The sequence below is a fragment of the Armigeres subalbatus genome, chromosome 2, assembly GCF_024139115.2.
Source record: "Armigeres subalbatus isolate Guangzhou_Male chromosome 2, GZ_Asu_2, whole genome shotgun sequence".
Taxonomy (NCBI): Eukaryota; Metazoa; Arthropoda; class Insecta; order Diptera; family Culicidae; genus Armigeres; species Armigeres subalbatus.
The window spans coordinates 228531418-228545705 of NC_085140.1; the positions used below are offsets into that span (position 1 = coordinate 228531418).

The 14288-nt window shown below is 38.9% G+C and overlaps 1 protein-coding gene across 2 annotated transcripts in view; it reads right to left on the minus strand.

Annotated features, from left to right (window-relative positions):
• Positions 1 to 1881: 1881 nt before the first annotated feature.
• LOC134211831 (homer protein homolog 2) overlaps positions 1882 to 14288 on the minus strand; it is a 34193-nt gene continuing 21786 nt past the window's right edge. For both annotated transcript variants that reach the window (XM_062689119.1, XM_062689118.1), the window contains exons 5-8: positions 12643 to 12827; positions 12504 to 12582; positions 12098 to 12391; positions 1882 to 6581 (exon numbers count right to left, since the gene is read on the minus strand). In XM_062689119.1, coding sequence (XP_062545103.1) covers positions 6471 to 6581; positions 12098 to 12391; positions 12504 to 12582; positions 12643 to 12827 — 669 coding nt within the window. In that variant the 3' untranslated portion in view covers positions 1882 to 6470. The remainder of the gene's footprint in view (positions 6582 to 12097; positions 12392 to 12503; positions 12583 to 12642; positions 12828 to 14288) is intronic.

Sequence of the window (14288 nt, forward strand, 5' to 3'; positions counted from 1 at the left end):
GCTTACGAACTCGATGATCTCATCGAGTTGCTCGGCCACCACCCGTATCCCTGGTAGTGGCTCGTCAGGCGTGCAGGCAGGGCTACTCCCCACTACCACTGGAGACTCTTCGGTACTGCCAATAGCAGCTGCCGTCACTCCACTTGCCCCCTCTTTAATAGGGGACCTCGCTAGACCCCTTTTGGCAAAGGGGTCCGTCACCTCCAACTCCAAAGATTGGTTTCGTTCAATACTCATTTCTTATGGGTCCCCCATGGAAACGGTTTAGCGGGTCAGGGATGTAGTCCTGCCTCCCTCGTTTGCTATTGAAGGGTATCCCTAACCCCGCACTTCCTGGACAACCCAGGATATCTGTTGAGCAGATTCCCCCTCCATTGCTTAGGAAAAAAAAGCACTTTCCTTTCGAAAACCCCAAGTGCGCGTTGGTCCTCCATGAGCATCGTCCACGTCTCGTGTCCGTAGAGGACTACCGATCTAATGAGCGTTTTGTAGATAGTCAGTTTGGTACGGCGGCGAACTCTATTCGATCGGAGCGTCTTGCGGAGTCCGATTCGCTTAGCTTCCCTTTTCAGTCTGATGTAGGCTTCCTCCATCTTCTCAAAGTTACGTGCCATAATATCTATGCGAAGCCAAATAGCTGGACGGACATTTTTGAAAATTTTACCACTCGTGTTAATCCCTGCTCTTTGTATTATCCCTTCCAAAGCGATGTTGAATAGCAGACACGAAAGACCATCACCTTGCCGTAGCCCTCTGCGCGTTTCGAAGGGACTCGAGAATGCCCCTGAAACTTGAACTACGCACATCACCCGATCCATTGTCGCCTCGATCAACCGTGTCAGTTTATCCTGAAATCCGTTTTCGTGTATTAGCTGCCATAGCTGGTCCCGATCGATTATATCATATGCGGCTTTGATGTCGATGAATAGATGATGCGTGGGCACGTTGTATTTGCGGCATTTCTGCAGTACTTGGCGAATGGCGAACACCTGGTCCGTGGTAGAGCATTCGCCTATAAAACCAGCCTGGTACTGCCCCACGAGCTCTCTTGCAATTGGTGTTAGTCGACGGTATAAAATTGGGAGAGTACCTTGTAGGCGTTCGGAGGCTTTTTCTAAATATTTTTCCGTCAATTAAAACGTCATGTATTCAAATATTGACCACCCCTGGTACCTACAAGCACAAGGTACCCCGAATTCGTTGTAAACACATTTTCTTTTTTTATCAAAGTACGCTTTGCGGCAGATTTTTCTTAATGAGTTTCCACAAAATAAAAGTTCATGCAGTGGGCAAAAATGTGCGTTTTGAACTTTCCTAGCGAAATTTTGATATGAATCCGTATTTTAACTTTCCCACTAGAACGTACTTTCGCATGAGAAAATATCATATAGGTAAACTCGTAGAAACTTCTACGAACATATCTGCTGAAGGAATGAAGAAAATCCATCCAGCCGTTTTCAAGTTTTGCGGATACGAACACAGACCATTTCATTTTTATATAATCAAATTACCATGCGGCATCTCCTGCCACTCAAATGAGTTGCATAAAATCCATTATAGCAGTCATTTGGGTGCTATAATGAATAACCAACATCAGAACAGTCGTTACATAACTATATTTTGCTGAATTAGCTTGAGTAAGTGTTCAGTTAATGTATTCTCTGCGTCGCATAATAAATGAAATAGTTTGATGGACACGACATCCAAATTTTCCAAAGGCAAGTTCGGCAAGCCTCTTTGGATAAATGTGCGACTCGTACTGAAAAAAAACATCTCTATGCAACTTTTTGCAACTAGAACACTGAGTACATGTACAACATGTGTATAGCTCGAGATGGACATGAAGGCTTTGTTTCAAAACGCAATTATGATAAAAACGGATGTTTTAAACACAATAATTTATTTTCCATCCTCCGATTACCTAGGAGTAAATATATATATATATATCGTCATGAAGAGCAAGAAAGCAATTTTCTTGTTGATGGGGGGAGTGTCTTGAATATCTTAATATGTATTCTATGTTTCTAATAATCCAAATTAAAGTTCAATGTTGTCATTAATGAGTGATTGAGAGAAATGAGATTTCAAAAAAAACAAGCCTAGTTTATTCCAAGTCTGCTGGAGCACTTTCAAATTTAAATAGTCTAATTATCTTTTCTACAAAATCACAAATAAACACATTTATTTTGTATCCTACATTGTTTATTCCGATCGTTTAAATATGCATTGAACTTATACTATAATATCTGATTAAAATAAAAATCAATACTTTTAATGACCAGTAAAACTTTTCATCTACCCTGTGAGTAACATAAAAATGGCTGCTCATTGATATATACTATTGTTATATGACAAATAACATTCGTTATAGATTGTTATTAGAGTATATTTGAATGCGTTATTTTCTATGGAATCAACTGCGCTGCACACTTCACAATACATAAAGTGAATATTTGCTATACAATAAATCTTTGGTGATGAAAACAACACTGAATATAACTAAAATCAAAAACTAATATTGACTGTTTGGTTACATAAAACTTTGTATGTAATGTACATTAAAATGCTGTAAATCTATCTAAATGTTTTTAAGATTTTCAATAAAACACTTTATCATGAGATAAAGTAGAATATAAATCTCAGGCTGTTACAAACTTAGATGTACTAATTGCGATAAAAGCAGTCGTATGGGGGAATGGGAATCGGGGAGTGATTTGTTTTTATTTTTATTTCATCATTTCAAGACACTATCAATTGATTCTCAAGATACTACTGATTTTCATGATACTATCAATTGTGTACATATTCAGGGTGGCAAAGATCTGATTTTGCACTTGAAATATGATTTCGGTCCAAAATCAACTGTTAATATGTAATATCTTTGAAGAGCACACATGTTAACGCTTTTGGATTGCTGATAAAAAAAGAACTAGGAATAAGCGAGGAAATAAAAACTAGGAGCTTCAAAATAACAGGCTGAATACAAGGAGGGTGTCGATCAATTAGTAATTTGGGTTCGATCATTTAGCAAATTGTTAATAATCATTTAAGAACCTGAATTTCAAAACGTGTTGTATGATGGACTTCTACAACTCTGCCTGACAGTTTCTTGTTTGTTTTCCACTAGTTATGAAGGTAAAAAGCTAGTTTTTGTAACTTATTCTAAAGCTCCAAACGCAATACAACGGAACGGCGACGGAAACGGCAAATTTGACAGAAAATATATGGGCTAACTGTCAAATTTTCCGTTGTATTGCGTTTGGGGCTTAAATGATTATGAAATTTCAATTATTTATTATGACCTGCGCTGCAACACGAGAAAGGCTCATAATTTCATAGACCCCTAGTTTATATTTCTGCGATCAAATAGCTCAATGCTATGTGTTCCTCAAAGATATAACTTGTTGATAGTTGATTCGTGAGGAATAACCTATAAATCTCGGGTACGTATTCAAAAGGACGTATGTGATTTTGTAAACAAAGATTCAAACGTCGATTTGTCCAATCGGATGGCCCTCTCACGCAAACCAACACCACCAACAGGTAGCCGAAGGCTTCCTCTACCTGTCTGTCGTGATGGTTTGCGTGGGAGTGCTATCAGATTGGACAAATCGACGTTCGAATCTTTGTTTACAAAATCACATACGTCCTTTTGAATAAGTACCCGAGAAATATTTAAAAAATACCGGAATTCAAATGATTTCGATTTTGGATGAAATATCGGAAATTGAGCAGGGTGCGGTTAGCTGAACTTTTGACCCACGAATATAGACCAAAAACGATTGAAAACTACTAAAAGTAAGCTAGCATCAATACAAATTTGTTAATTATTATTTAACTATGAATTAGGTTAAAATAAGTTATTGAAATTGGGTCTTACAGACTTGAGTTTCATTACTATGTAATTGCAAGCGTATGATCGAATCGCCTTCAATAACTTGATGTCAATTTTCACTGGAAATAATGTATTGACGTTTCATATCGTGACACTCTATGTCACGTGGGATAGCTCGTAGTCCGAATACCGTATAAAATTCTATATAGGGTGACTGTACCAGTTTTGGCCATGTTCCCAATTTGGCCAGTTTCTCGCATATTTCCAAAAATAAAGCAATTTCCGAGGGCTTTATTTACTGTAAAGGAGATTTATGGAGATAAAATATGCATTTTCAGGGTTGACCAAATTAGGCTCTAAGTTCCCGCAGTGAATTTTTCACATCTTTCGATTGTTTCAGAGTCAATTACAACTCGGTACTTATTGAAATCATATAATAGATACTAGCAGAACGTTATGTGAGAACGTACCATGGGTTGCACGGATTCGAAACATTTACAGCACTTCACTCTAGATCGGTTTTTGTGCGATCCTTCTAGATTTCACCACAACTCGTGAACAGTTTATCTTTTTGATGTTGTTTGAACCATAAAAAATGTGTTTCTTCATATTTAAACACAGCTGATAACAAGACGAATCGATTAGCGAGGAACTCTTGCATATCGGTCCATCCTTTCTTGAGTTATATTGCCTCAAAGGAAATGTCAACTTGTTTTTATATATTTCGTTCGATTCTTTTTTTACACAGGGGATGCGTTTCGTATAAAAAAAGTTTTCAGTTTAAAATTCGAAAATCCGTGTAAAAAAAGTTTTATGATTTCTCGACAAATCATGCAAAATGGTGCAACTTTGCAAAAATTTTGTATGGGATTTTTTTTTACGCGGCCGTGTAAAAAAATCTGTGTAAAAACAGAATCGGGTGTGTGTATACATATATATATATATATATATGTTTATATATATTTATGTATTATATATATTACAAAAGAGGTATTATTAATACTTCCTACGTGTTGATGTTTTATACCAAATCAAACCCCCCATGATCTAGTTAACGTTTGGATGCTCTTTCAAAAGTTGATGCGCATTTTCATTTACGCCTAAGAAATTGGACGGGAAAATTATGGAACGAATCGAATTCGCTACGAATGTTTTGTTCGTCCTAAATAAGAAAACGGGTGTATATTCATATTCTATCCTTCGATTTTCGGCCAGATCATCAAGTATGGAACACTGAAGACAGCCTTGCTGTTTACGTATCTGCAATGCCACAATCGATGGATCGAAGGCAATTGCTGAGATGGCTTTGCGCATCTTGACTCGAAACGAGCAAACCATGTAAATTGTCGTACAAAAATGCGGTCGAATCGAGGACACTCGAAATCGATGATGCGCAATGTGGCATCTGTTTTCCCAAGTACCTACCATTCTTTTCTGACCAGCCTGACGAATGTTAGCATAGTGTATCAATTGCCACACAAGATACATACTCATGCAATGGCGGGCATAGAAAAGCTTTCAATTAATAACTGAGGAAATGATAATTGAATACTAAGTTGAAAAGCAGGCCGAGTTCCAGTTGGAATGTAGAGCCATTGAAGAAGAAGTGAACTGGATTAAAAGAGCATTGTTCATGATAACACTCTTTTTGATTCTGACTGTAGAATTCGTTACCTGGCACTAGCAAAATAACAGCGATTTGAATTCGTTCGGACTGAAAACAGTCTTACAAAACAGAGTACTGATGTAGACCTCGAAATCAGTTTAATCTGATTTTCAGCTTAAAAATATAAGGAATGTAAGGATTGATTAAAAACATAACTAATATTGACTATATGCAATGGAAAAATAATAACTAAATTTTAGAGCCAAATTTGTCTTGAAATGATGGTCGAAACATTGAAAACATTCATAAAATGAAAGGGTTGGTATGGGGAAGTGGGAATTGTTAGTTATGTATGCAAGCCTTAAACTGACTATGGAAAATGCAAATATGTTTTTTGCCTACTGAAAATTCGAAAGTGAGATTTTAAAAAACTTAAAATTTTAAAAGTCGCTATTTAGATTTCTTCAACAGGAGTGGAAGTCCAGTTTTCGTTTTTGATTTTGAAACCAAAATGGTAGCTGTTTTCGGTTGCTGCTGTTGTTCATCGGAACCAAAAGCGGCATGCTTCTGTGCGATTAGAGTGAGATCTTCTGTTGCTGCTACTCGAACAGAGTTCAGTTTATCCAGATTGGCTTTGCTTAGTTTATTAGTGCTTGTGATGCCGCTGCTACTGCTGACATTGTACTGGATGAGTTTGCTTTCATCTGACTGGTTTAGTTTGGCGGTAATCAGAACGATGCCAGAGTTAGCACGATTAGGAATTACAGTTTTCGGTGCAATCGCTAAAGACCGTTTTTGTGCATCAGTTGTAGAGGTTTCAACTGGTTGCTGGTATGCGCTGGTAAGTGTGCTACAGTTAGTGAGTATATAACCTTTGTAGTCTAATTTAGGATCAACCTTGTCGTTGTTGCTGGCGGTAAAATTATTGTTGAGAGATTTCATCATAATGCCATCATTCCTATGGCAATCCTCATGAACATTTATGGCGTCCATTAATTTCTTGGTTTGAACATTTTTCTCGTATAATTCTCAAGTGGTTTTGTGATGAGTTTGAATAACTTTTTCCATTTCCTTTTGGAGACCGTTCAGTTCAGTTATGTGTACTGAGAATTGACTACACAATGTCGTGAGCTGCTTAACCTAAAAATAAATTCATGATTAGTACAATTGTTATATACATTCATAGACACACTCAATAAATAATTTCATGAACACAGTATTGCTTTTGTCATATAGATCCGAACGGCCGCATAAAAGAGCTGAGCCATGTATTTTTCTGAATCATTTTTGTCAAGGATACGGATTGTTAAAATCATTACGCGCGAAGCTATGAAGTTGGACAGTTTTGTTTCTTTTCGAGAGCCATAAACTCTAGTTTTAGCACTTGAGGTTGGCCGCAAAAATCGTTATTTCTGTTCAGTGATAAGAACAATCAAAATTGCACAGGAACCCAAAAGTTGAAGTCTGGGATTAGCTTACAATCTCAATGTGTATAGATTTAGAGAATTTCTTCTTCTTCTTATGGCCAATTTCTTCACCTCCGCTTAGGCGCTAAACCAGGTTTAAACATATGGGTAAGCACCGTTTAAGAGTTAAGCGAAGGTGAAGAAATCGGCCCTTATTGGCATTACATCTTTTACTGGGACATTTCCGCCTCGCAGTTTAGTGTTCATTTAGCACTTTCACAGTTATAAACTGCGAGGTTTCTAAGCCAAGGTACCTTTTTTGCATTCGTATATCATGAAGCTAACACGATTTATAATTCCCAATGTTAAAGTAACCGAAAAGCTCTTGGAGCTCAGCAAGAGAACTCTTTGCTCCTTCACTGGCCTAATAACCGGACACTGCCCGAGCAGATATCACATGAAAAATATTGGCCAGATTCAGAATGATATCTGTCGTTTCTGTGATGGAACATGGAACGTGAAACCTCTGAACATCTGCTTTGCAGTTGTTATGCATTGTTCAAGGGTAGATCTAAATTTCTAAATAGTGGCTTTATGCAACCAGGAGATATTTGGACTGCAAATCCTGGACAGGTAGTGGGTTTTATTAACTCAATTATACCGGACTGCGAAAAGACGCGTCTTAGGTTGTTTACTTGATAAATAGTGGTCAACCTACAAGATGCGAATACATAGTTAAGAGTAATCAGGGGTATAGCGCAAAAGTTCAACTCAATGGACCCAGTGGTTCTACACCCCATAAACAAAGCTGACACGATGATACTTTCATGCCCAGGGAATTCGAGAGAATTTCCAATCCGAAAACTGCCTAGACTGGCACTGGGAATCGAACCCAGCCACCCTCAGCATAGTCTTGCTTTGTACCCGCGCGTCTTACCGCTAGGCTAAGGAGGGCCTTTTAGATTTAGAGATCATGACATTGAAAAATCAATTACGGAGAATGCCACATCATTACAGGGAAAGTAATGAATGTTGGTGTTGCATCCCGTGCATCTCTAAATGGACAACAAGGTCACCTTTGCCGCTACACATAGTCTCAGAAGGGATTTCTCGTAAGTCGGACGGAATAAGTTGCATGATCCAGGTTGCCGTAAGCATTTAAATAAGCCATACGTGCGACTATAACGCTATAACAAAGCTAACAAACTTTATTATAAAGCTATATATTAGCTCTATAATATCCGTTTATAGCCGATAAGGCAAAATACAGTGCTTATGATTACTTGCGGAATCTTTATTCACCTTATTACGGGATGCGATCGACGCAACCTTAACCAAGTTTCATTTTTTAAATAGGGTAGGATGAGGCAATTTGGCATTTGAACTTAGGCGAACCATCAATGCCTCAGGGCAATAACAAAGTCAATTAAACTTTCCAACATGGATTTATAAAAACAATTCATAATCTGTATCTCTTAATCTTTCTGGTTTGTTTTGATTCAATAAAGTAAAAGTCTATTTTACTGTTAATAAAAAAAATGCCGGGGTAAGATAAGCCAAACAGCGGGGCGTAACACCTTTGAATTCTACAATTGTTATTGTTTCCATTCACGATATTAAATGTGTGTATAAGTAGGTTTATTGCCAATGATTCAATGGAATAAACGAGATTTGTGAGACTTTGGATGGAGAAATTGCCTTACATTAAAAAAAATGTCTGCAATTTCTTATAAAAACAAGCCGTCCATGTCTTGCTTTCAGGCAAAAATGATATATTTTCAATAAATAAATTAACTCTATTATGCTGGAAAATAACCTTAAAATGATTAAATAAGCTTATACCCATCTCGCCCCATTTGCAGGTTCATGTTAGAATGTTTAATTTTTGATCAAGTTTATTTATTTAAAAAAAGTGAATACATCATCATCATCGCTACATATGATATGTCCCCATATTATCAAAAATGTTTAAATTCACCATTGTTCGACGAGATTAAGGCCTTGGCGGTCCCTTCCCAAGCCATCTGCGAGTTGTGGTGCCTGCCTAGAATTTGGTGGGGTTTGACACTGGGCCTGTTAAACTTCTATAAAAAGCTGCATGTATCCGCAAGTAGGCTCCGCCAAAGCGACCGTGGTGGCAGACAGGAGGTTTGCGCAGGCCCAATAAGTTGCCTTTAAAAACAACCATTACGCATGACATAGAAGAAAGTACGACTCGATATAAACGGCAACGACCTAGGTGACGAATAAAGAATCCCGATTGGAACCTTGGAATATGGAATTGCAAGTCGCTAGGTTTCGACAGGATAATCTACGATGAATTACATCCCCGCAACTTCAACGTCGTAGCGCTGCAGGAAATCTGCTGGACAGGACAGAAAGTGTGGAAAAGCGGGCATCGAGCGGCTACCTTCTACCAAAGCTGTGCTACCAAAGTGTTCTACCAAAGCATAGTGCTGGGAAAGATACGCCAACGCGTGATTGGGTGGCAGCCAATCAACGCAAGGATGTGCATGCTGAGGATAAAAGGCCGATTCTTCAACTATAGCATTATATCAACGTGCACAGTCCACACTAAGGGAGACCCGACGACGAGAAAGAAGCGTTCTATACACAGCTGGAGCAGACATACGATGGATGCCCACTGCGGGACGTCAAAATCGTCATCGGTGACATGAACGCTCAGGTAGAAAGGGAGGAAATGTATAGACCGGTCATCGGACTGGATAGTCTGCATACCGTATCGAACAACAACGACCAACGATGCATAAACTTTGCAGCCTCCCGCGGAATGGTAGTCCGAAGCACCTTCTTTCCCCGTAAAAATATCCACAAGGCCACATGGAGATCACCTAACCAAGAAACGGAAAACCAAATCGACGGTAAATTTTTCTGCGACATCACGAACTTATGCACTTACCGCAGTGCGCATATTGAATCCGACCACTACCTCGTTGCAGTACAGTCGTGATTCGCTGGTTGGACCACGACCTCGGCCTAACTAACGAATTCGGTTTGAACACATGTATTTCGACTTGAACATCACAAATGATGTCCAGTGACGCCCAATCCCGTTTTCCGTTTTTACATTGAATTTTGACGTACGGTAGCTTTTTAATTGGGCCATGGCCCAACAGCGGAGGCCCAACTAAAAAGTGGCTCAAGTATTAACATCCCAACCAGCGAATCCCGACTGTATGTCAGCACTCAAAACTCTCGGAGGAAAAAGCGCCACCGTACCGCGCTAATAACGCACGAAAGTTCTATGAGAAGTTGAACCGTTCACGTAAGGGGCACGTGTCACATATGCCCGATATAAACGGGAACCTTCTTACAAACGAGCGTGAGGTGGTCCAAAGGTGGCGGCAGCACTACGAAGAGCACCTGAATGGCGATGTGGCAGACAACGGTGGCGGTATGGAAATGAACCTAGGAGCACGCGCGCAGGACATGCGACTTCCGGCTCCGAATCTCCAGGAAATCGGCCATCTGAAAAAACAACAAAGCCCCTGCAGTTGACCAACTACCAGGAGAGCTGTTTAAACACGGTGGGTAGGCACTGGCTTGGGTTTGGGAGGTTTTGGAGAATGAGGTTCTGCCGCAGGAGTTGATGGAAGGTGTCGTGTGTCCCATCTACAAAAAGGGCAATAAGCTGGATTGTTGGTGGTGACGAAATCGAGGTGGTTGAAAAATTCGTGTACTTGGGCTCACTGGTGACCGCCGATTACGATATCAGCAGAGAAATTCGGAGACGCATCATGGCAGGAAATCGTACGTACTTTGGACTCCGCAAAACGCTTCGCTTCGATCGAATAGAGTTCGCCACCGTACAAACTGACTATCTACAAAACGCTTATAAGACCGGTAGTTCTCTACGGACACGAGACCTGGACGATGCTCGTGGAGGACCAACGCGCACTGGGAGTTTTCGAAAGGAAAGTGCTGCGTACCATCTATGGTGGGGTGCAGATGGTGGACGGTACGTGGAGGAGGCGAATAAACCACGGGTTGCATCAGCTGTTGGGAGAACCATCCATCGTTCACACCGCGCAAATCGCAAGACTGCGGTGGGCCGGGAACGTAGCCAGAATGTCGGACAGTAATCCGGTGGAAATGGTTCTCGACAACGATCCGACGGGAACAGGAAGGCGAGGTGCATAACGAATTATTGTTCTTATATCTGCATAAAATGTATTATCATTTATTTCTCAGACTAAGGCCAGAGGGTCCGCAAATCGTCCTCCACTTGATCGATCCACCTTGTTCGCTGCGCACTTCATCTTCTTTTGCCAGTCAGATCGTGGTCGATAACCATTTTCACCATTTTCAATTGTCCGACATTCTGACTACCTGCCCAGACCACCGCAGTCTTCCGATTTTCGCGGTGTGAACAATGGATGTTTTTCCCAACAGCTGACCCATCTTACTCCATAACCCATCTACCCATCTCCATAACCTTACCCTATATCAATTAGCATTTGCATTAGCGCTGTCCAATGAACAGCTCGAAGTTGTTCCCGTCCTGCTCGTTCTTTTTTGTCAACAAATGGGCATGAGCAGGACAGGGATAAAATTCGAGCTACTTCAAGCTCTCATTGGACAGCACTATTAATACAATATCATTCGTAGATTTGAAGAGTTGAATTGAATTATCTTTATTTACGAGATTTTCGGCCCTAGGCCGGTTCCTCTCGTGAGTTTTGAAGAGTTGGGCCTTCCTTTGCCGTGCGGCTACAAAGCAAGACCATGTGCAGAAGGAATGTTTATTTAAAACATAAAGGAAAAAACAACACTTTTTAAACGGATCGTATCCCCCGCGGAAATACCGACTTCTGTGTACTTGGTTGGCGGGCAAGCCAACAGTATTTAGTAGTAAACTTTTTCCTTCTTTCTGGCTGTAGTCATTCAATCCCGCTCATTAGTTACATTTACAAACTTTACATTATTACGAAGAGGCTCCCGAAACCGCGAGTGTTTTTGTCAAAAAAGGTTTTAATATGTAAAGTAAAAGTTGGGTTTTCAGCGTTTTATTTCAGTTCAGGAAATCAGCTATTATAAATGCAGAAACGATTGGATCGATGTGCTTCAATTTACTCAGTTTGTTCGATACTAGTTTTAAACTGAAACTGAAATTAACGATATTGAGGCTCACTACCTTCTCCGATCAACTTATGGATTTGTGAAGGCAATTTGTGTAACATTTTGTAAACATTCAGGAGTTAATTCTTCAATTGATACAACTGTTCTTACCGTAGGATCGTTTTGTTTGTCCTTCAAGCTCTTGTTGGCAGCCTTCAGTTCAATTTCCTGATTCATCAGTTCCTTTTCCAAATCTTCAATTCGACTTTTCAACAACGATATCTCGCGACGAAGCTCGTCTGCCATTTCAGTGTTTCCAGTGGTTGCTGCTGATCCCGCACTACCTGTGGCTGTGTTACTACCTTTGGAAGTTTCTAACTCTTGATAACGGATCTTTAGCCGTTGATTATCTTCTTTATAGGAGTGCAGCTGGCGCTTCCATTCGTCTACGTTTGCGGTGGATTCCTATTTGAAGTAGAAAAATTTTACTAAACGAAAACTTAACTATTCAAGATTTTGGATTTATATTGTGTGCCAGTTGTTCTATAGTTATAATGATAGTAAGTATTGTGCGTACCTGTAAAGCGCTTGTCAGTCGAAGATTGTTGCTTTTTAGAGTAGATAGCTCAATTTCCCATTTTTTAGCATTGGCCGAACTGTAAAAAATATTGAGGAAACATTTATCCTTCTTTAGTGCAGCAAATTCATTTTATTACCTTTGAGCAAGGGCCAACTTTAACCGTTCATTTTCATATTTAAGCTGTTGTTCTGCAGAGGAAGTTGTCATACCATCACTGGATGAAGAATTGATAGACATCTGTTTCAGCTCGGTACTTATGGGATTCACATTATTGAGTGCGTCGTTGGTTGTGGGGTGAGAAGGGCTTTCAGTTTTAATATTCTAAAACAGAGTTTTGAAAATGAGCTTTAATAGAATGTAATAGGCTATTCATGCTATATTATATATGATATAAAAACCCGAGAGTAACTATATGTTGTGCCTCAAATTTTCACTGGAAAAAATGTATATGACGTTTTTATCAAACAGAAAAAAAGGAATCATCCGTTAACGGTGGTATCCAGAGATAAATGGTAGCAAAATAAACTTTTCATGATGAATTAGAAATTTATTGAAAAAAAAAATACCTGTGAAGAAATCAGTAAAGAAGCAATAAATATGTAATAATTAAATACAAGGAGATACAACGATATAAAATCCTATCTACCAAGGAGATAAGTAGATAAGATGAGATATATCAATTTTTCATAAATACATCAAACTTAGTAACAGAAATTTTTTTCTCCCTCAACATTAAAAAAAAAATCACAATATATTGAGAAAGAAATACGAATTTTTCGATAAAAAATCAATGAAAATAGAAAATGGCCCGATCTAATCAATAGACAGCTGCAAACGCATTCAACAATTCACAATCTTGACCACAATTTGCACAAATCAATTCGGCTTCAACAATACATATGAAATCAGAAATGAGAAATATGTTTTTCTTGGATTTTACTATTTTCCCGACTACTGGAAATTTATAACTGGTGTAAATTTGCTAAATTTTTTGATTACTGCAAAAATTCGTCACGCACCCTGTATTTAAAGCCCAATCAATTCCGATCGGTTCATAATTGTACGAATCATATGAAACAAACCAAGAATGATTCAATGACTGATTGATATTCAACCTCATCAATTCATCTGCGCATCGCGTCTTTTCGTACCTGTCGTATCACTACTGGCGAGAATCATTTCAACATAGTTTTAGTTGATTTCTGGTTTTATAATCGGCTCACCATAGTTCTGAATACACTAGATTCTGTTTTTGCACGATTTACATTTTCTCAATTTTGCACTCATCCTGAATGTTTAATGCATATTAGTTATCATGTGATTTTTCTTTGATTTATTCACACGAAACATTGTATTTTACTCGCAACAGTTAATTCGTTTTGTAATCGACATAAAATTCCATACTTCTTGGCTATTTTCTTGATGACATTGTTGATATGAGAATCAAATTTCAATTTATCATCAATAATTACGCCAACATATTTAATTTCCCGAACGCGATAGGTGTTTCATCAGAATTGATGAAACAAAAACATTATCAATGAATCGATTTCGCGAAATTACCATGTATTTAGTTTTACTTATATTCAACTTCAACTGTTTGTACTTCAACCATCTACTTAGAGAATGCAAATCTGTATTCAAGCGTGAAACAACATCATCGACATTTCTAGCTGCAATGAATAATAGGGCACTGCACGGACTGCTTCGTCTCTTTCTCGCTGCAAAGAAATTAGAAAACAACAAGGCCAGTAAACGTCAAAATTAATGAGGAACGAAAGA